Source organism: Episyrphus balteatus, chromosome 4 (genome assembly GCF_945859705.1).
Source record: "Episyrphus balteatus chromosome 4, idEpiBalt1.1, whole genome shotgun sequence".
Taxonomy (NCBI): Eukaryota; Metazoa; Arthropoda; class Insecta; order Diptera; family Syrphidae; genus Episyrphus; species Episyrphus balteatus.
In genome coordinates, this window is record NC_079137.1 from 59376388 (window position 1) to 59399063 (window position 22676).

The 22676-nt window shown below is 26.4% G+C and overlaps 1 protein-coding gene across 4 annotated transcripts in view; it reads right to left on the reverse strand.

Annotated features, from left to right (window-relative positions):
* LOC129919561 (mucin-17) overlaps window positions 1–22676 on the reverse strand; it is a 270017-nt gene that overhangs the window by 20719 nt on the left and 226622 nt on the right. The window contains exons 1-2 of one of the 4 annotated variants that reach the window (XM_056000484.1): window positions 14365–14455; window positions 2957–3331 (exon numbers count right to left, since the gene is read on the reverse strand). The exons of 2 other annotated variants lie outside the window; for them this stretch is intronic. In XM_056000484.1, the coding sequence (XP_055856459.1) occupies window positions 2957–3035 (79 nt within the window). In that variant the 5' untranslated portion in view covers window positions 3036–3331; window positions 14365–14455. Of the gene's footprint in view, window positions 1–2956; window positions 3332–14364; window positions 14456–22676 lie in introns of those variants that run through there. One more of the 4 variants, XM_056000485.1, reaches the window with a different exon arrangement.

Here is a 22676-nt window from a genome sequence, read left to right on the forward strand (position 1 = left end):
GGAGTTTATGGTATTTTTTCTAACAAGATTGATCCCAAAAGTTATCATTTACAAAATGTATCAAAATTTTAATTGCTGTTGAATATGTTGGATTAGAGCTTTACCATTTTTTTTCTCGAAATGCATTTCCTATTAAATTTTCTTTAAAAATGCGGCGAATTAAAATAATTCCAAAATTATTTATAAAAGAAATTTTGAACTAAATCAACAATTTAAAAAATGGTTTTCTAATATTCCAAAGTTAGGTACATTACCTACAGATTATTCATACAAAATCATGAACAAAATCAAATTTGTTTATAAAACTGTATAAAAATTGTTAGGAAAATATGCTTTTCAATCGCTTATTTAATCGTTTAAACATTATAAATTGTATTCATTAAAATTAATCACAAGAAATATCGAACAACTGGTAAGAAAACTATTATTATCCAAGTTCGGCTCTTTAATCTAACAACCTAGGAGTAAAATTGACGATCATGAATATCATTTGAGTATCAGAAAATGATCACTTAATGTCAACAAAAAATTATATTTTTAATAATTTTTTTTATTTCTATAGAGCAAAATATTACGTATACACCACAGTGTTCAACTTTTATGTAAAAAGTTCATAGTTGAAATTTCGCCTTAAGTTTTAGGACTTATATACAAATATTTGAAATTAAAGAACAACAACCACCAAAGTCTTATTTTGATCAATTCTCAAAAATTAATGTTAAAAGCCGTATGCCGAAGAATGTTTTTATAAATGCGAAAAATTGTTGAGTAAAAATATTTTAAATTATTTTATTTTTACAAAAATAAAATTTTTCAAAACGAATAATTTATTTTATTTCAAAATTTTTAGTATGAAAATAAACAACAGTCTCAAAAATATATACACACCAAATAAAGAATTATTTCACTCATTCCGATAATATCCAAATTTTTTAAAGTATTTTTTAAATGCCTTTTTAAATTATAACTTATATTTTTCACATCATTTGAATGAAGTAGAATAAATGGTAAAAAAAAGTTTAACTATTTTGTCTGACTCTTATGCAAAATTCTAATTTTTTGATAACGAAATTCTATTTTCTTTAAAAGTCAAAACTGAAGTAACATTTTAAAACTAATAGATTGAACTATAAAATTAGTAGAAAGAAATGTATCAAAAATACTTACATAAATAGATTTTTTAATTATTTAGATTAATTTTAATAAATTTGAAAAAGTACCTAATCAAAAAAATTAAGTTAGCCAAAAAATTTGCTCAAAATAAAATTATTTTTGTTTTCTAGTCAAATTGTAAATATAATTAAAGTGGAAACTTGCGTTCGAAAAAAATTGTTTTCTTTTTATTTCTATGAGCTTTCCTTTGAAGTGATTTTTTTGTAAAAAAAATGATTTAGGTATGATTTAAAAGAAGAGAAAACTACCTAAAGTTTATGTAACACAATTCTTTTTTCACTTTACCATTCAAAAAAACCGTTAAAAAATTATACAAATCAGAATTTTTTGAAAAAAAAAATTTGTTTTTTTTTATTTTTGAAAACCAAAATTAACGTTACCTACTTGACATAATGACCAAAATGTAAAAGGTTGTTTTTCTCAAAAAAAAAAAAAAAAGAAATAGGTAAGTGTATCGTATAAAAATATCTCCTGCTTTTGAAATACAAAAATATAACCAAAACTTTTGCACGGAAAAATTTAAATAACACTAAACGTTAAAAACAAGATACATTTTTAAAAGAAAAAAAAAAAATAATTTTAGAATTTTATACAATTTAAATTTTATTTTGTTTTGAAAAATTAATTTCTTGAAAACGAACCAATGTATTTTTTCAAGCGTTATTTTAATGTGTCGAGTAATATTTATTTTGTTTTTTTGAAATTATGTTTATTAAATTTTTGTTATATACAAAAATATTAAAAAACAATGGCCTTAACAATATTTCTTCTGAAAATTCTTTCCTGCACCTACAAAAAAGAAATTGCAAATATATTTATGTTTTCAAGTTCAATTCATTTACAAATGCATTTTTTTTTAATTTTTATTATTTTTTATGTTTTTTTTCTTTTTCGTACAAATGAAAATTTAATAAATTAAAAAAAAAAAAACAGAACGAAATGAAATCATTAAAAAAGATCAACACCGAGTATAAATAAATTTAATTATTCGGTCCTAAAAATTATTTAAATTAATTCAAATAATACTGATTTGTGAGTGATTGCAGATTTGTATTTGGTTTTGTCACAGCTTTAAAGCATTTTCACTTATCTATCAAGCAGAAAATTAATAATTTATAAATCTTTTCAAATCAAATTTTCTTGGTAATCCGAAAATTATGAAAAAAATCTTTTCGTTTAAACTTCAACCTCAATCTTTGGATACTTTAAATAAAAGAAATTTCAAAAAGTTCAAAAGGGCTAACAATTGTATACCTTGTACTTAATCCATGAAATATTATTTATTGTGATACTTAATATGATTATTTCCAAAATAATATTCACCTCAAGGTCAACAGTAGGTTTATGCACAAAATCAAATACCATTATAATGAGCTTATAATGTTGACACTTCAAAATCATATTACAATCTATTATCATCTTAACAAACCCACTAATCTCCAAATAAATGCATGCATATTTATCTTTAAGATACTTTTCATCATACAAATTATGAGTAGTATTGACAAATGCAAGCACTTAACACAATAATCCTTGAATAAATTTTCGCAATAAGTAGTACCTATTTCCACAAATGAAGTGTTTTGTTTGCAGTGTGTCTTTTGTCATAGGCTTAATCTTAATTAATTAAATATCTTTTTTGATATTATAAACAAAAAAAAAAAACTATAATCTTTCAAATTCTTTACAAAAAAAAATATAATAAAAAATTAAAAATACATCAAAAAATTTAACAAAAAGTATTTAATTATTTTATTTGTTTTGATGGAAATTTATTTTTTACCTGTTTCATCCAATCCATCGAAAAATTTCGAAAATGTATTTTTTGGTTTAAGAAATATTATTCTCGGTTCCATAGCCATTTTTCGGCTCTGATGTGACAATGATGATAAAAAGTAGTTAAACGGTGTTGATGATGTGCTGGAGATAAAAATCACTCACCAGTAAAAACCAAATTATTTCAAACGAATTTTCAAGATACAATCGTTATTTTTTATTACTTTTTTTTTGACAGTTTTTTTTTTTTTTTTTGTATCTTTTTACTTTTTTCTAATTAATTATAAATCACAGTCGGCAATCTCATCACACAGAATTTTTTTTTTTTGACGATGCTTTATTTTATTTTAATTTTTTTTATTTTTTGTTATATCATGTTTTCCTATAAAAAAAAATAAAGAAAATAAATAAAGTGTAATTTTTATGGAGAAATTTCACACATTTTTCTTTTTTTTTTTTTTGTTTGTCTTTTTTTCGGGAGAATTCATTGTGTTGGAACTTAAAGATACATTTTGGTATTTTTTTTTTATTTTTAATTTTTTTAATTTTTTTACCGGAAGAAGGTGGGTATTCTTTTGATCTTTTATCTCGTTCTAAGTTCAATGCTTGCTGTAAGCAACCTTAAAGGGAATTAAATTGTAACAGAACACACAGAAGACCGCAAAAAATAAAATTGAAATAAAATCATCCAAGGAAATTGCAATGCTTCGTGGGATATATACAATGCACGACGAAGTTAAGCTGTGGATGGGTTGAGCTGGTGGACAGCTTGAAGGAGACTGAATTAAGTGGATATTCCAGTCACACATTGAGTTTCACGAATAAAACAACAATAAAGACTGGAACACAGCATGTGTTTGTAATACCAGGGTGCTGCTAGCTCCCCTGAAGTGAAATGAGAGTTTCCTCGAGTTCAAATTTAATGAATTTCAAGTCAAAGTAAAAAATACAAAAAAAATTTCAATACAATGCCACACCACATCGCCTCAGAAATTCAGGAATAAAAAAGGTACCTAAAGGAGAACAATTATCCCACCACTGCCGAACACACCACCTGTTGCATTCTTCCTCGCCAGAGCCAGGTGATTCTTAACGAGAATTCACATACGGATACGGATATGCGACTTGGTTTTTTGCAGCAGCAGCTCCAGGCGGCCATACAATATTGTGTTCAAGGTACCTTACATATAGCTTTTGCGGTAAGGTGATGATGGGGTATAAAAATGAGAACAAAAGTTCGTCAGAATATGGAATCCATTAAAGTATGCATTTTTGTTGTTTTTTTTTTGAGAGAGAGTGGGAAACAAGGCTATAAATTAAATAACTTTGACTTTCTGGAAAATTGGAGCAATTTACGCATTGGGGGCATTTTGGGGTTTGTATACTTTCAAGAAGATGCATGAAGGTATACTAACGTTGTGTACACACATATTATGGTGATGGATTCAAAATTTTGAGAAAAAGGATAAGCTGGCAAGAAAAGACGATTATCTTGGTTTAATTGGATTATTTCTTTATATTTGCCCAAACAAAAGGGAAAGAGAGTGAAAAATTGGAATTTCTGTGGGAAAAAATTAAGAATGGGTTTTTGTTTTCACTCAAAGTAAAATTGAAAAAGAATCGTAATAGCTCAGGGCAATTAGTCAAAATATGGGCATGAAATCGCATTTTTCGCGGGACAAAATTTTTTTCATGGAATGTGTTCGGGTGGTTGTCCTTATCATAAAAGTCAATTTGTTGGGAAAATTGGAGGTTGGGAACAGCCGCCATCTTGGAAAAGAGATTGGTAGCGTTTTTATTGAATAGCTCCATTGTTATTCATTTTAACAGAAAATGACAAAGGTAGGACTTATTAACAATAAAATTATTTAAACAATGATATACAAAACAATTCCGTGAGTTGATTAAATAAAATTTTATAGTTAGTCAAAGTGCGGGTTTGTATCGCAAGGTTGGGACAAAATGACATTTTTTCATATATCTGACGAACTTTTGATTTGTTTGGATAATTCTTCAAGAATGAATTATAGTACTTATAATTACCTATAAAATGAGCCCACAATCGTTATTGTAACCATCGTATTGTAGAAGTAATCTAACTCCGAAACTCTCCATGTACTAGTCAAAAGTGAGAAAAAAGCTAGTTTTTTGCTAGTAGGCCGAGAAAATTTTGGGAGTAGAGGTATAACCAAAATATAAGTACGCAGTTTTGCTGCCATACTCGTGTTAATGTCGATTTCAAAGGTCTGACAACTCTAATTTTGGGCTTTATACGGTTTTTGGGGGGTTTAATAACGTAAGTTTTCCAGTTAACGTGAATGGGCTAAATTTATACTATTTGAAATTATAAATATACAAGCTGATTCCCTATTATTTTTCCTAAATCTAGACACCCCAATCTTGAGGATGTGACCAATAGAACTCAAGATATAAGCCGTTTATACGATTATGTTTTAGAGGCTTTTTTGTTTCGATTTTTGTTTGTTTATTTGAATTGAAAAGCCTGATATGGTTAGTTAAAAAAGCTTATATCGTGAGTTCTATTAACCCCATAGCCGAGATTAAGGTGTCCAGATTTAGGAAAAATAATAGAGCATCAGCTTGTATATTTATAATTTCAAATAGTACAAATTTAGCCCATTCACGTTAACTGGAAAATTTAAGTTATTTAACCCCCCAAAAACCGTATAAAGCCCAAAATTAGAGTTGTCAGACCTTTGAAATCGACATTAACACGAGTATGGCAGCAAAACTGCGTACTTATATTTTGGTTATACCTCTACTCCCAAAATTTTCTCGGCCTACTAGCAAAAAACTAGCTTTTTTCTCACTTTTGACTAGTACATGGAGAGTTTCGGAGTTAGATTACTTCTACAATACGATGGTTACAATAACGATTGTGGGCTCATTTTATAGGTAATTATAAGTACTATAATACATTCTTGAAGAATTATCCAAACAAATCAAAAGTTCGTCAGATATATGAAAAAATGTCATTTTGTCCCAACCTTGCGATACAAACCCGCACTTTGACCAACTATAAAATTTTATTTAATCAACTCACGGAATTGTTTTGTATATCATTGTTTAGATAATTTTATTGTTAATAAGTCCTACCTTTGTCATTTTCTGTTAAAATGAATAACAATGGAGCTATTCAATAAAAACGCTACCAATCTCTTTTCCAAGATGGCGGCTGTTCCCAACCTCCAATTTTCCCAACAAATTGACTTTTATGATAAGGACAACCACCCGAACACATTCCATGAAAAAAATTTTGTCCCGCGAAAAATGCGATTTAAATTACTAATTTCCCTGGGCTATAATACAACTTTGGAGTTATATTTTCAAAGGAAGAACCTTAAACTTTGATCTGAGTGTTTCCGTTTTGTAAACATTAAAAACAAATATTTTTTAGAGTGGCTATCATCTTAAAGGTCTATAAATGGTAAAAACATAAAATTGATTTTTGCGGAAATTTTTCGAAATAATGGTAACAAAATATGAGTTTTTTGAGATTTTCCCATTGGAAATTTATTTTTAAAACTAAAATTAAAAGTAACTGCTTAAGTATAAAAGAAAAAAATTGACTTTTATTAACCCTCTGTCGGCAGACGGGTGCGAATTTGGCAGGACAAAAATAAAAAAATTACGATTTTTCAAAAAAGTGGTCACAAAAAAGTCTCTTTATAAGGGTGAAAATATTTTTTTTTCGGAATTGTGAATACTATATTCGAATTCCTCGAAATATTCTACATCAATTTCATACTTGATTCTCTATAAAATATTGTGACCGAAAAAAGTTCTAGCGACATGAAAAAGTATAAACCAAATTCGCACCCGTGTGCCTATCACGTCACAAAAAAAGAGGTGTTAAAAACAGCTCTGATGATTTTGATAAAAACTATTATGAATAATGTTAAATGTTTTTTTTTAAAAGTTGTTATCTAACGGTCCTGGCATAGAACCGTTTTTTTGTTTCTAAATTACCTACTTGTAAACGATTCAATGAATTTAAACGAAAATATTTCTCACAATCGTGTGAGTATTCGTTAATTGTAGTAAATTTTCGAAAACACAGTTTTTTTTTTTTTGAAAATCAGTTTTTTGGAAAACGGTTTAATGAATTCACGAAAATTCATTAAAAACTTGATTTTTAAGTGTCAAATTTTTTTTTTAAATCCTAAACCAACTTTTTTTTTCAAAAATGTTTGAAAATTTTAAACAAAATTATCAACAAAATAAGAACAAAATATTTTTTTCTTTTCTTTATTTTTTTTTTCTAAAAATTCGAAATTGCATTTTTGTTTCAAAAAAAAAAAAATATCATAAGCGTTGAAAACAAAACAAAAATTTTATTTCAGAATTTATAGGACCTTCTACATTTGAAGACGCAAATTTTTTAATTGACAAAATTTTGGATTTGGATTTATGCAAGTAAATGTTTTTTAAGCACTGAGAATTCTAAATGTTGTACAGAGAATTTGTTAACTTGGACAATGAGTCAAATTATCAAATTTAAAAATAAAAAGTCGGTTTTATTGGTTCGATTACGATGATTTTTTTAACTGTTGGTATTGTTAAGTATTCAAATATTTTCGGATATCGACAGAAACTTGTTTAAAAAATAAATATTATTTAATTTTTTTTTTTTTTTTTCTAATTTAAACTTAAACTTTTTCCACTTTGACAATGCCAAATACACCGAAAAAATATTACTGCAAAAATTACAAAGCGATCATAGTATCTAACCGAGGAATCTTGTAAGAAGTGAATTTTCAAGAGGAGAAAAAAAAAGATTTTAGCGGATTCCATATCAAATTAATCGGATTACTGCATATTTTGTTGCCAAGATGACTTCCATCTTAAATTAGGCGGACAAATCTTCTTAATTTTTTGAATACGCCAATTTAATTATTTTATTTTAATTAAGCGGATTCCACTTATTTTAAGCGGACATCGTATTTTTTTAAGAGGTTGTAATTTAAGGTGCCCTTTTTTCTCCGTGTATAAAATTGACAACATTTTACTTAAAAATTTCAAGTTTATGTAAAATGTTGTCAATTTTATACACGGAGAAAAAAGGGCACCTTAAATTACAACCTCTTAAAAAAAATACGATGTCCGCTTAAAATAAGTGGAATCCGCTTAATTAAAATAAAATAATTAAATTGGCGTATTCAAAAAATTAAGAAGATTTGTCCGCCTAATTTAAGATGGAAGTCATCTTGGCAACAAAATATGCAGTAATCCGATTAATTTGATATGGAATCCGCTTGTTTTTAGTTGGTTCTTTTTTCTCCGTGTAGTGCAAATTTTTTAAAGTAACATGTTCCATTGCAAACAATTTACTTTTTTCAATTTGAAATTTTTTTACTTTAAAGTTTTATGTTTTTTTATTAATTGATAAAATTATTTGAAATACCAATTTATTTGAGTACCAAGAGAAAATATTCAAAATTTATTTAAAAAATTTAATCTCTATAAAAATAACATTCTCACTGTCTTGAAGAATAGCTATTTTTTTTTCCTTAAACTAAACTATTACAAAATTGAAAGAAACAAAATTTTGAGTATGCGAATTTGTTGGATAATTTTGTACTTATGGCGTATTTTGATAAATTTGGCAAAATTGAAAAAGTTAAATATTTCATTCCATTCCATTCATTGTTAACAAAATTTAAAAACAATAAACTTAATTAGATGATAACTCAAAAAAAAGCCATTGAATAAAAAACAAAGAAATATTCGCTAGAAGTAGGTATTTTTTTAAATTTTTTTTTGCATTCAACTTACTCGTGATAGAAACATTGAAATACCTCTTTTTTTTGTTCTAAACAAATATTGACATCAACAAAAATATTCAGCTTTGTCAACTTAAAAAAATATATCTTTTTATCTATCTGAAGTCTTAGACACCTTAACTGTGAGAACGATGAAATCATTTTCTTCATGAACTTTGCATTATTTATTATTTTTTATCTGTTTTCTTAAAAAAAAAAAAAAATAGAAATAATAAAATAAAACCAGTTCTTTATCAATTTAGTGACATTTTTTGAACTTTTATGTTCGATTTAATTACATTTTTATTGTTCTTAATGATGCATTTGATCTAGAAAACTCTTAAAAACATGAATTTAAATAACTTTAAAGATACTAAGTTGATAGTTCTGGGTCATTTTTATTTTTAATTGTTATTGACAAAAGCTTTAAACAACAATCAATTAGAAAAAAAAAATTAACCTCTTCACCTTTTGGCTAATTGATAAGATCGAGGCAGTAGCTTTATCATTTTCCAAATTGGATTTTATTATTTTTTATTGGTCGACAAATTATTCTTGCTTTGTTTTATATCAGTGAAACAATGACTAAAAGTATCTTAACCATTTTTTTTTTTTTTTTTTTTTTTGATTTTTTTTCGTAACTGGTTTTGTTTTATTTTAAATTCAAACACAAACAAAACATAAACAACAATTATATAAAATACAAAAATACTTCTTGGTTCTGGTTTAATGATTTTTTGAAAGTAAAATTTACATGAGTGTAACTTTTATATTATAAATCGAAATGACCATGGAGAATCGGAGAATGAACACAGTGTGAGTCATTTAAATAGATACATCTATAAAAAAAAACTCTTTTTTCGATTGTAATCTTTCTGAAAGATTTTTATATACGTCATAAACTTCATGAATGATAGATATTAAACTTTTGTTCATAAATTGACATGGGAGAATATTTTTTAACTGCGTCAAACTAAATAAAATGCATTGTCAAGTCTAAAACGTGTCCGAAAAAGGTGTGGAATATCAACAAACAAAAAAATAAAATAACAAAAGAAAAACTAGAACGTCAAAAGTGTTTTTTAATCAGAATCAAAATGACCCAAAGTAGCACACATCAGGTTTTTTCATCGACCTGTTGTTGTTGAATTTTGATTATTTTTTGTCTTCATTCATTTTGTGGTCTGTGTTCTGAGAAGCTATCAAGAACGAAAATGAAAGCTACAAAACTTTGAGTTTGTGGATTGATTAAACAATAATTCGGAATTCAGAACTTGTTCAGGTTTCGAAGATTTGAGACAAGAATATAATATAACTGTGTCAATGTTAAACACCTCAGACTTTCAGAGAAGATAAAGTGTTTTAGACGAAGAAAAAGTTTTTAGTATGCAGGACTGAGCTTGAAGAAATTTCTTTTCGGCCTCTTAAATAAATTCGACCTTGAGATTTGGAACACAATTTTTTTTAAACGAAGGCATGAAATTTGGGCTAAAATTTGGTACCAGTCTTCAAATCGTATTTTTAGACCCTTAAATGTTTGCTAAGAGGATCTTTCGAGTTGAGTTAAAAATTATGATCTCATTCAAATGCAATTCGATCTTAACTTATGATCAAGTTGCATTATATAAGTTTAGAATTAAGTTGTTCAACTTCAGCACTCCTTATTTGACCTGCAGTCATGTCTTTGTCTACATGATATTACTCTCAATCCAACTGTGATATGGGGGAGTCAATTATATTCTATAAGTTTCCAATCTCAGACTCGAACCATAAATGTCTTTCACTTGTCTAACCTTATTTAACTCGTACTTTCGATCATGTGTTTAATTGAAATAATAGAATTGTTATTATTGTTGTTGAGAGGGATTGAAAAAGCTTAAAAATAGATCATATTGATTTATTGCTTTGACAGAGTTTTTTGTCATACATAACATTTATTTACTTTCTAGTTCGTTTTTGCGTTTTAAAAAAATCTGGTTTTACCAGCAGTTTTATTTTTTTGTTTTGTGTTTTTGTTTTTATTTTTAATTCTTAACTTTATTTTTTATTGCAATTGACGTGTAGAAAACAGACATAAACACGAGGGTGTTAAAAGACTCATAAAAACTGAATATAACAACGATACCGGAAAAAGCATTTGAGTTTTTTTTTTTATTTTGTCTTATCTTTGACTTTGATCAAACAAAATATATAATATCAGTTATTGACATTAGATTTTTTGTTTTGCTTTTTTTAATATTTTCTATCTTAAAACACCTACCTACACTTAAATGGTGTTTAAAAAAATTTAACAAAAAGTGATAAATGCAATAATTCTTATCATTTTTTTTTATATCAACCAGTTCAATATGGTGTGATGAAGTATTATAGATATTTTATGACATTTTTGAGTGGTTTTTACTAAATTAGTGGAAATCACATGCAATATCCTGGAATTAATTTAATTTTCTTTTGTTTATTTTGTACTTCAGTCATTTACTTGAAATTAAAATTTATTAAAACAAAGAGTTTCGTTCATTGATAAGGGGATAAACTTTTTGAATAACGTAAAACAAAGCATTGCAGCATAAAGTTTTTAAAACTCAAAGAGGTAGGTACCTATGTACCTACTAATTTATATTAAAAACTAGGTTTGGATTTTTTAATTTATATGAAATGATAAGTTCGAAAACTAAACAAATTTAAATAAATTGAAAACTGGATTAAGAAAGTCAGAAAAAACACGGAAAAAGTCGGAATAAGAAACTTAGTCATATGTGATTTTAGTTGACTTTCAATTGACTATGCTGAATTCAAAACTGTGTCAATGTCAATGATCTATACTCATCACTTTTTTCACTATGAAGTCTCGAAAAGACTAATTTTCAATGAATTTTTTTTATGACTCATACTTTTTTTTGTAATCAAAATCAGAAGTCAAACAATAAGTTTTGAAAAAAAAAAAAATTAAAGATGACGTCAAATCACTTAACCTGTTAATATGCAAGTATTTCAAAAATGTAACAGTGAAATTTTGAACTCAGATTCGGACTCAAAGTACAAAAATTCTTTAGAAAATTATGGTTTAGTACAAAAATTCGATCCAAAAGAAATACGTTCGAGTAGGAATTTCAAAACAAAAATTGATCCAAATTTTGAAGGGGTCATTTCCATGCTCCAAAATGTGTGTTCCAAATTCTGTTCATAAGTAGAAAAATTCGGTCCAAAAGAAATACGTTCGAGTAGGAATTTCAAAACAAAAATTGATCCAAATTTTGAAGGGGTCATTTCCATGCTCCAAAATGTGTGTTCCAAATTCTGTTCATAAGTAGAAAAATTCGGTCCAAAAGAAATACGTTCGAGTAGGAATTTGAAAACAAAAATTGATCCAAATTTGGAATTGGCCATTTCCATGCTCAAAAATGTGTGTTCAAAAATCTATTCATAAGTAGATTTAGTCTTCAGCTTTTGGTTTAAAAAAAAAAAATTGGTTCAGAACCACAGCATTTCAGTCCTTATTTTGAAAATTTTGCTTGGAAATATATACAAAAACATATTCCCTGAGTTTCAAGTCTCAAATTTAATTCTTAAAGAAAAAGGACGAGGTTTGTCCCTTGAACAATACATTTTTAACTTTAGACAAATTTTAACTTTCAAGTTGTAGCTTTAGCTTGTTTTTACCTAGCTAATTCATTATTTTGTAATTTTTCACTATAATTTTGACTTTAAAAGAAAATGGACAAATTTTGAAATTCAATTTATTTTAATTCATTTTTTAATTTAAATTTTTTTGCAGACATTATTTTGGATACAAATAATTCTCAGCTTTGTGTTTTGTATACGCATATAAATTTTTAAAAATTTATTTTAAATTAAAGTTTTTCTTATTTCTGAAAAGGTATTAAAAATAGAAAAAAAACAGCTAATTTTAAATGCATTCATTTTTTTTTTTTTTGTTAAGTTTAAGAATATGTACCTATTTAGATGGATTATAAATTTCTACTGGTTTTGTTAATTTTTTTTTCTAAGAAGTGAAATAAAATAGCTAAGAACATTTGTACCAAAATTTGAGTTTTTATTTTGTTTTGAAAGTACTTTGCCACATCTTGTTTCAAAAGAGCTGAAATTCTATTGACACATACACACACAATTTGGACCCAGTTTTGTGTTTAAGCCAGCTTAAAATTCTTAAGTTTTCCAATGGAACTAAAATCCATTTGTTCATCTTTTGAAATGTAAGTAAACAAATTATTCTACAAGTTCATTTTGAATTAAGGACGTATAATGAACTGATGCAAAATGCAGTTCAAAATTATTCTTTTATCTCTGTATTTTACTACAAGCAAATTATAAAATTACCAATTCACATTGCAATTTTTTTTTCTATTTTGAATAATTTAATTTTCTAGCAAAATTCTTCAAATAAAAAACTCATTCAATATTACCTACTAACCAATAAATTTATTCATTTTTAGTTCAATTTTCAATCCCACTTCTGACACCATCTTTCTTCTTCTTTTTTTTTCTATTTATTTATGCAACTTCTTTTGTGGTTAATTAGACAACTTCCCTCGAGTGATGTAATTTTTCCACAACCATAATTTTTTTTTAAATTTTAGCAGAATTTCATGATCTCAAACGATTTGAAAAAGAAGATTATCCATCAAATTGGCAAAAAAATTAAAAACCAAATGCCATAAATTTATAATGATGATAAAGAAAGAAATGAAAAAAAAAAAATGACTCAAAGCGGAATTAAAGAAACGAAGTAAAAAATAAAAAAAAAAACACTAAAAAGCAATAATAAACTATCCACATTCCACAAAGGTAACTATCCTCACCAGAAAGCCAGAAAAAAGTATCTTTTTGTTTTTATTTTTTTTTTTTTCTAACTAACTAACCATCCATCCATACTCTATTCATATATGTAAATGTGTATCTACATAGAAAAATTTTTTTTTTTTTGTTATTTTTTTTTTTTTTTTTTGAAGTAATATTTAGCTTCATTCGCGCGAGAAAATTCGCGCACATTCAACAGCAAAGCAACACTGATTCTTTGCGGTAGCTTAGAAAAAAAAAAAAATAAAAAAAAAAAAAATTTTTTTTTTTACTTCTTAAGAAGAAGTTGGTAAGTTTATTTTTTATTCACAACGGATTTGTCGCTATTTCAGTGACCCCCATGAGAAGAACATCAGAATGAGACTACCTACATATAGAAAAAAATGGCATTTTTTTTTTTTTCTTGAGAAAAAATTCCAATCACATACCAAAAAAAAACTACAGAATCAAGTACTCAAAGAATAGACAGAAGATAGATAGAAATATTCCCTCTGGTTTCTCCATGTTTGGCATATTGAATACCAAATTGCAATTATAATTCTTTGTATTGCCAATTCAACTCAGCCAGCAGGAGTAACAGCAGCAGCAGCCAAAGAAGCAAGCATTGAGGTGACAAATTTAGTGCACATTTGCATTTTAGAACACGATATTAGATCAAAAGATACACGAAATTGCTCCATAAGATACTACTTTTTTTGTGTTTTTATTTGAATTTATTGATTTAGGTTATACACTTTTGATTTTTTCCATTTTTTTTTTTTTTTTTTTTAGTTTGGAAAAATCACCATTTTTTTGTATTTTTCTTTGCACCCACCTTTATATTGTGGTAAATAGATATTTTAAATTCGTCGTTACCCCTCACTGAATATCAAATTTCAAATCTAAGTTAAATATCACAAAATCCAACAACTACCAAAGTTATGTATCTTATAATTTTTTTTTTTTTTTAATCCACACGACACGACTCATACGAAAAGTTATCTCGTTTTCTATAAATATTCCTCGTCGATCGCAGCGCACCCAACACGATTGAGTGTAAATGTTGAACTGAATCAAAGTTGAATTGGTTTTGTGTCTTAAGCCGGCCCAAGTTAACCAACCAAGTTAAAAAAAACTCAAGAGAGCTTGATGTACAACAGATATAAAAGTATCTATCAGCTGTTTTTGTTTTTTTTTTTTTTATTTATTTTATTTTGCGTCACACAATCACAATCTCCCCCTTGACAGTTGAACTAACAACGAAGTATGATGACGATCAATCGACGTAAGCGGGTTGTGGGGAAAAGATACAAAAGTATCTATCTATCGAAAAAAACAGCGTTTTTCGATCGAACAAGTGAATTTTTAATTCGGGTTAGATAGATTTTTTTTTTATTTTTTCGGATTTTGTATCATTTTTTTATGATTTGCCACAAGAAGAGAAATAAAAAGACAGTTTATAAAAGTGCACCATAACGATGAAAAAAAAAAAGATTGTTTTGATTGCATATTTTCATAATTCATCAAAAAGATTCATTAATTTATTATTTAAGATTTTGTATCTGGGAGACGATATAAATGACGATGGAGATACATGTTGATATGATGATGATGATGAAAGTGTTTTTTGTTGGGTGTTTACTGCTGCTGTTGTTGCTTCGATCGCGTGTAAATGATCATTATAATTTTTCTGAATATCAATTTCATATTGAATTTGATTGAGTGATTTATGAATGATCTATCGTAAAAATAGGGTTTCGTTGACTACACCTTCTTTGACTTTTATAAGGGTATATATAATATAATTTTATTCAAAATGTGTAAAAATAGTAAGAACTAGAGTAGGTATTTTTTTTGTGGTAGACTTTTTTTCCAGATTTTTGTTATAGATTAGGTAATTTCAAACCAATATAGTGGGTTAAAATATTTATGTAGCCTATCGATATAATATTTTATCATTCATGATGATCTATAGGGTAGACAGATATAATATATAAATGGAGAAAGTGTGATAAGTAGGGAAATGGAGCATATACACGATTGGAATATAGTCTTTTGTTTATTGTTTATATTTTTTTTCTTTCTTTTGTTTTATAATTTAATTCCCGTTTGAGGGCAATTGAAGTTGTTAAAATATTATTGTTTGAATGTCTGAATAAAATTGTGAAGATGAATAAAATATTAAATTTATTGTAATTACTTTTACCAAAATTTTTTATTTTTTTTTATTGTTTTGTGTGATTGGATGACAACTTTTACTGATCAGACAATACCTACCTACTCTCATTTTTTTTTGGGGATTTGGATTGAAAAAAAACAAGGTTTTGGAAAGATTTATTGAGAAGTTTTTTTTTTTTGTTTTTACTCTTGTGTTGTCCAAAATCTTAATAAATTTTTTGAGATTGGAAAGATAACCGAATTTTTCCAAAGTGGTATTAAATTTATTTGGAGTAAAGGGACCTTATAGATGCATAGTTAATCGAAAAGATAAGTTTTTGACTGCCATGTCTTCCGTTTTTCAGCGGTAGCTAATGTGATTTATCAGGGCAGTAAAAAGCTTGGCAGCCAAAGACTACATTTTATAAAACTGAACTGTGTTTGGAAAATGTTAAAAACGGCACTATTTTTCATTTCTTTAGTAGGTAGATACCATGTCAACACATTCATTAAATTAATTGTAATTAATTTTTAACAAAAGCTTAATTTTTTCAAAATCATTAGAGTTTTTTTAACTACTTTTTAACGTAATTTTTTTATACAGAGGAATTTACACTGAGGGAAAAAATAAATTGAAGTTGAAACATCGTTGTTTCAAAGTTGAACTACTTTGATTTATGTGACTTCAAGATATGAAACCATCAAAAATTAACCTATTTTTCACGTTGATTTTAAAATGTCCATCTTCAACGCAAAATCATTCCGAACAATAGTTAAATCAATGTGGTTTTCATTGATTTCACGTTGTTTTATGGTGGCTTTTCCCTCAATGTATACGGTTTTAATATAAATTAAAAATAAAATTAAAAAAGTTAAATTTTGTGTTAACAAAAATTTATTTTTTTTTTTGAAAAAATCACAATATTGAAAACGAAATAAATAGAATTTTTATGAAATTTTGATTAAGATGTTGATTAAGAATTGCTACAATATAGCATACCAGCTTAAAAAAAAATTGAAGAAGATATGCATTTTGTAGTGAAAATTTGGTTTTTCAACAAAAAAAAAATTTTTTTTAAGTCCAAAAATTATTTTTTAGTGTTTGAAAAAAAATTATTAAAAGATAGAAATTGTATGAAATCTAACTTTTCAGTATTTTTATTAAAAATCGTAGGAGCAATGCAAAAAATTTAATAACAAACAAAAAAACTGAATGTGAACTGTGGTAACGAAGTATAAAATTGTATGGAATTTTTGTGTCGTTGTCAAGAGCAAATTGTAATTGTTGCACCAATGAATGAATCGAAATTAATAAAATTTCAAAATATGGAAATCAATATAATTTTTTGGTCAATTTTTGTGTACTGAAAGGTCGTTACTATTTTCTGCTATTACTATTTACTCCTCAACTGTTTTTTTTTTTTCTTCTATGTCACTGTGGTGTATACGTAATTTGTTTATAAGTAAACAAAAAAACAATTAGGTAATATAAAATTTATCGCGTTCGCGATAAATATTTTTGAACTTTAAAATCCATGTACCTACTACTTGAAAAAGTAAAAATTTATATTAATATTACTTCACGAAAAACGTGTAATTCTTACAGAGTTCTTTTGAAGAATTTATATTTTTACAATATTTTTTTTTTGAAAACCCCTTTCAAAATGATTGTTTTTAATTGAAACTAATTTTAATATATAAAAAACTAACGTCCGGAATTTTGTACTTATCGTACAAATTTATCAAATGAACAAAATTTTCAATTCGATCTGCGTGCAAAAAAGATTTTTTTTTGTACGAAAAACATAGACTTTTTGTTACGGAATTTTAATATTGACCAGTTAAAACAAAAAATTCAAAATATAATATAAGCATAATAAGAATTTTTGACAAAGAAATACATTTATATATTTACATTTTTCAAAAAAAAATAAATATGCCATTTTGAAAAAAAAATATGGACTTATGGGGTAAAAATCAATTTTCATATTAAACTCTTGTGTATGATTTGCAAGGATCGGTTTAGTTGTTAACGAGAGAGCTAGAAATAAAAAAAGTATCATAACAGGTGTTGTTAATAACGGTTAAAAAAAAACTATTTGTTATTTTTTTCTTCTTTAAAAAACAGCAAACTACTTTTTTTTTATAAGAAAAAAGTTTTGATTTCCCTATAGGGAATATATTAATAAGTTTAATAAGTCATCAAGGTACATACATACATACAAAATTGTTGGACTAATTTTTTTTGGCATTCTCTATCAATGTAGTGTCATGTCTTATTTTAATTTCCAGTTTTATTTTTTTTACGAATCCTAAACTTTGTTTATAGTATCTACCTATATCGTAGTTAAAAATAAATACTATACTTTAAAAGTAATATCATTGTGAGTACCAATTTAACTTCAAATTCACCATATGGTACATTATTTCAAATCGAAAAAAAGTATCATTATGTATTCTTCAAGTTTCATCATTTCAAATCAAATCAATCAAATTAAGTTCACTTAGTTTGCAAATTATATTCATGTAATTTTCTTCTCTTTTTTTCTAAATGCAAATAAACAAATAAAATTTATTTATTGATAAATTAAAATTAAATAATTCAAAGAAACACCGCTCCACCGTTGTGTTTTGTTGTCATCGACTACGACGACCTATGACGACAGACGGACAGTTTGTAGTTGATTGAAAATCAATAAATAAAAATTATAATGACATAGCGAAATGATTGAAATTAAGTTGCGATTGTCAGCGCAAATAATAGCGCAGCAAATATAAACAAGTGATGGGCTGTCAATTTAATTGATATTCGTGCAAAAATGATAAGCATACTACTTCTAGCCACCGAGTGGAAATAATTTAAAAAAAAAAACAAGAGTAGACTATTTACATGCGAATAAAAATATATTATATTGAAGTGTGAGGTCAGAAAAAAAAAAAAAAAACATAAGCATTCAGACAATAACGATACAAGCAGTTTTTTTGTTTAATTTTTTTGTTATGAACTTTTATCATTTGTTTTACTTGTTTTAATGAAGAATTAAAAACAAATAAATTGTATATAAATTTTCTTTTTTTTTTAATTTGATAATTTAATGTTTTTTAAATTGATTGCTACCGGGTTATGAAAAACACCATAAACGAACTGGTGTGATATACAAAAAAACACTCTTATTTTTCCTGTTCTGAATATTATTTGTTTATTTAAAAAAACACTTGTTATTAAGAGTATACTTTGTTCGGTATAAAGTACCGCTTCAAAAAAATCGAAGAGATTGTTTTTGCACTTTAAGTGTATATATTTATTATCTCTATGGTCAAAGTATTAAATTGAATTGATATTGTGGTGTTGTAATCAATGAAAATAATGTGAATAACCCATTGATTTATATAGTTTTACCGCAAAAGTTGTTAGTTATATTAATTTGTTGTGATGAAATTACAATAAAATCAGTAAAAGGTATATTGCGACTCAATTGCAGAACTAAATGAAAAAAACTTTATTAACAATAAATGCGAAAAAGCAATTTGTGAAAAAATATATGTAAACATTTTACAAAAAATTGAACTGCGTTTTTGAGAAATAATTTTTTCCAATCCTATTTGAAGCATTTTTTCCTCTGCATAATCATATTCCTAGATTAATTTTTTTTTCTAAACAAAACTTTTTTAAAAAGATTTATATTACTACCATACATTTATTGAACAAACAAATCACATTTAAAACTAAAAAACCAATCATTAAATACAAATAAACTAAAATAGATTATGTTTTACAGTCACTCAAGACATAAATAGTATTTAGTATCATGATTTTATCTATAAAAAATTAACAACCATATCTATTTTATTATATTTGTATTTTTCTCAAAAAAAAATATAAACATGATTAATTGATGTAGCCCCTATTTTATTGTTATGTTATCTTTGGTTTTGACTAAAATAATCAATTTTGTTTAAAATAAAATATAATATGTGTTTTTTTTTCATTTTTCTCCGGTTTATTGAACTTTAATTATTATATTTTGCTATATTTCGTCAGTAAATTAGTGGAAAAAATATCACCATTACCACTACTTGCAATCTTTTGATTTTATTATCATTATTTTTTTTTTTTTATTTAATGAATCACGTATTTGGAAGTTTTTTTTTTTAATTTTAGTCTTTGAACATGTGCGAAAGTTATATAGAGTGTTGCGTAGGGGTGGGACGATAGCTTACGTAACTGAAATAATCAATTTGTTCAATGTTTAAATTTTCAGGCATCTATACAATGAGCAAAAAGGAATTCATAGGAAACGAACCATCCCTAAAAATTGTCGGAATGGACTAAAATCTTGCACACTAAATATTATTTTTGTGCATCCAATTTTTGAAACTTTCTGGCCGGTATTATAATGATATTAAAAACGCATTTTATAATTTTTCAATAATCTCAACTTTTTTTCAACTCATTAAGGTTTTAATCTTCTAATATGGCACAGCTTAGTGGGTTAAGTTATTGATTGTAAGGCAGAAAGTACCAACCTCAAAAACGGTTGAAAAATGTCATTTTTGATTTGATAGAATATTGCTGACTTCGTATTCAAGCTCAGCATACGAAAAATGTTTAAATATCATAAATTATAATAAAATTTGTTTAAAAAAAAAAAAAACATTTTTGAGCAGCGTTATAAATAATATATGAAGGTCAATATTGTGAGTTAATAAAGTGAAACAATTTCAATAAAGTACTTATGTATATGAAAATTTGAAATTTTTTTTTACATTTATAATCTATAATAAGTTACAGCACCTGTCAAGCTCCGATAAACCTTCTTTTAAGCTTCTATAAGACAGTTTGCGAAAATTGTTACAAAACAATAACTTGTATAGTAGAAGTAGAAGCTTATATAACAGGTACATACGTTTTCAAAACTCCAATACTTCCCGACAAACAATTTTGGTTCTATAAAGCTTTATAGATGCAATTGTTGCTTTTGTAAAGCATTATAGAAGCAAAATTGTTAGTAGGGTTTTATGAATTACGATTCTGCTACCTTTGATACAAAAAACTACAATCACAAAAACAGAAACTCGGGAAGATGAAGGTATGTTTATTTAATAAAAAGGTTAGTAAAATTAGACTTATTAAACGAGTGATTCTAACAACTTACGTCTACAATCAAAATATACCATTTTCAATTGCAAGTAAAAATAGTCGAAATCGTTTTTTTTTTTTTATTTCAGTTAAGATTAAGAAGTATTGACTTCCCCATGAAAGTTTTTCTTGAGGCTGATCAGAATTCGCATACGTTCTTTTCATACCCTGCGATATATTCCCATACAAATATTTTAATGTTAAACTCATATCGATTCTAATAAAAGAAAAACACGAAACAAATCTTTTTCCATCTAATTCATCTATGCCGTTCACTTAAAAAGGTAATTATATATTTCAAATTCTTTTTCTAAGTGCATCAACTTACAGATAGAACACCTTTACATTCTTCCATTAATCTTTTGCCTAGTTTTTTCTTTAATTTGCATTCCAAAAAAGACAAAAAAAAAATAAAATAAAATTCCTTTCTCAAGCTAATCAAGTAATGTCCGTTTATTTTTCCCCTTTCACAATTCTAACAAAATACATTTCTATAAAAAAATTTCTTTCTTCTACTATTATTTTTGCATACAATCTCATTTGTTTATTTTTCTTCTTCCGCATCTTTAAGAATGTTCATAAAAATAGAGATCAGCTAAAAAAAAAAAAATTCAAATGGACCTTCACTTTCATATAAGAGTTGAATTTTATTTTGTTCCAAACGGAGAAATCGTAAGTAAACTGACAGACAGTTCGTAAAAGTGTTTTATACCTACTTAAGTTGTATGCAACATAGAAAGTTAGAACCCGAAAACAAATAGTCAATCTGTCACAGATACTCAAATGTTCATTTGTTTAAAAAAAAGTTCAAAATGCGCAGAGAAAAAATCATCAAAAAATCACTCCAAGGAAATAGTAAATTTTTTGCATTATTCGACCCAAACATATGAAAGTACAGTAAAGTCTCTCTTAAGTGGACAGCAAAAATACTAAATAAATTTACATTCAACGAAATGAACCAAAAAAGTAAAGATTTTTCATAAATTTTGAAAAAATCTCAGCCTTATCGTCAAAATATTTTAAAAATTAACATATTTTTATAAATTTTAATATTTATTTGCATGTTTGTGTCAACATATAGCTCACAATACTTATCTGATTTTGATGAAATTTTTTGGAGTTATATATTTTATTCTACAGATGGATATAAGAGAAAAAAAAACATAATTTTAAAAAACTAAAAATCAGTAAAAGAAGTTTAAGTCCGTATCAAAAACAGAGGTTCTACTGTGACTGCAAAAAAATACACCTCTGTGTTGTTGTTTTTGTATCTTACATCCACAATCCACACAATAAACCATAATTTTTTACAATAACGATATACAGAGAGTAGCTTTATAGATATAGCTCTCAGAGGTCTGCCTCTGCTTCTTTTTCATCTTCTTCTCGTATGCGAGTATTATTTTGTATCTGGTTTACCGTGGGTACGGATTTTTTTTTTCTTATTTTTTTTTTTGTATTGTATCTTAACGCAGAAAATATACGATAAGTACAATTTGCCGGCAGCAGATGTTTACACAAGTGAATCTTCTTCCCGGTTTTGTTTTTTTTTTTTTTATTTATTTTTTCTTGACTTTTTTTTACATTTTTTTTTTTTGCAAGTGCTCCTTTTGTGTTTCGCTTCTTTAGCCTCATCATCTACCACCTTAATCGGTCGATTAAATGAGCAGAAAGCAAAGGTTGTTTGCTCTATCTTCAGCCATAATATCGCGCGTTGAGAGCTCTGCATCTAGCTTAAAAAAATATAACCAGCTTTATGTATAGTCTTCAGAGCCACAAAATAAAAAAGAGAAGATACAAAATCAAAAATAATAAAAAACAACAACAACAACAAAACTTGAATTGTTTTA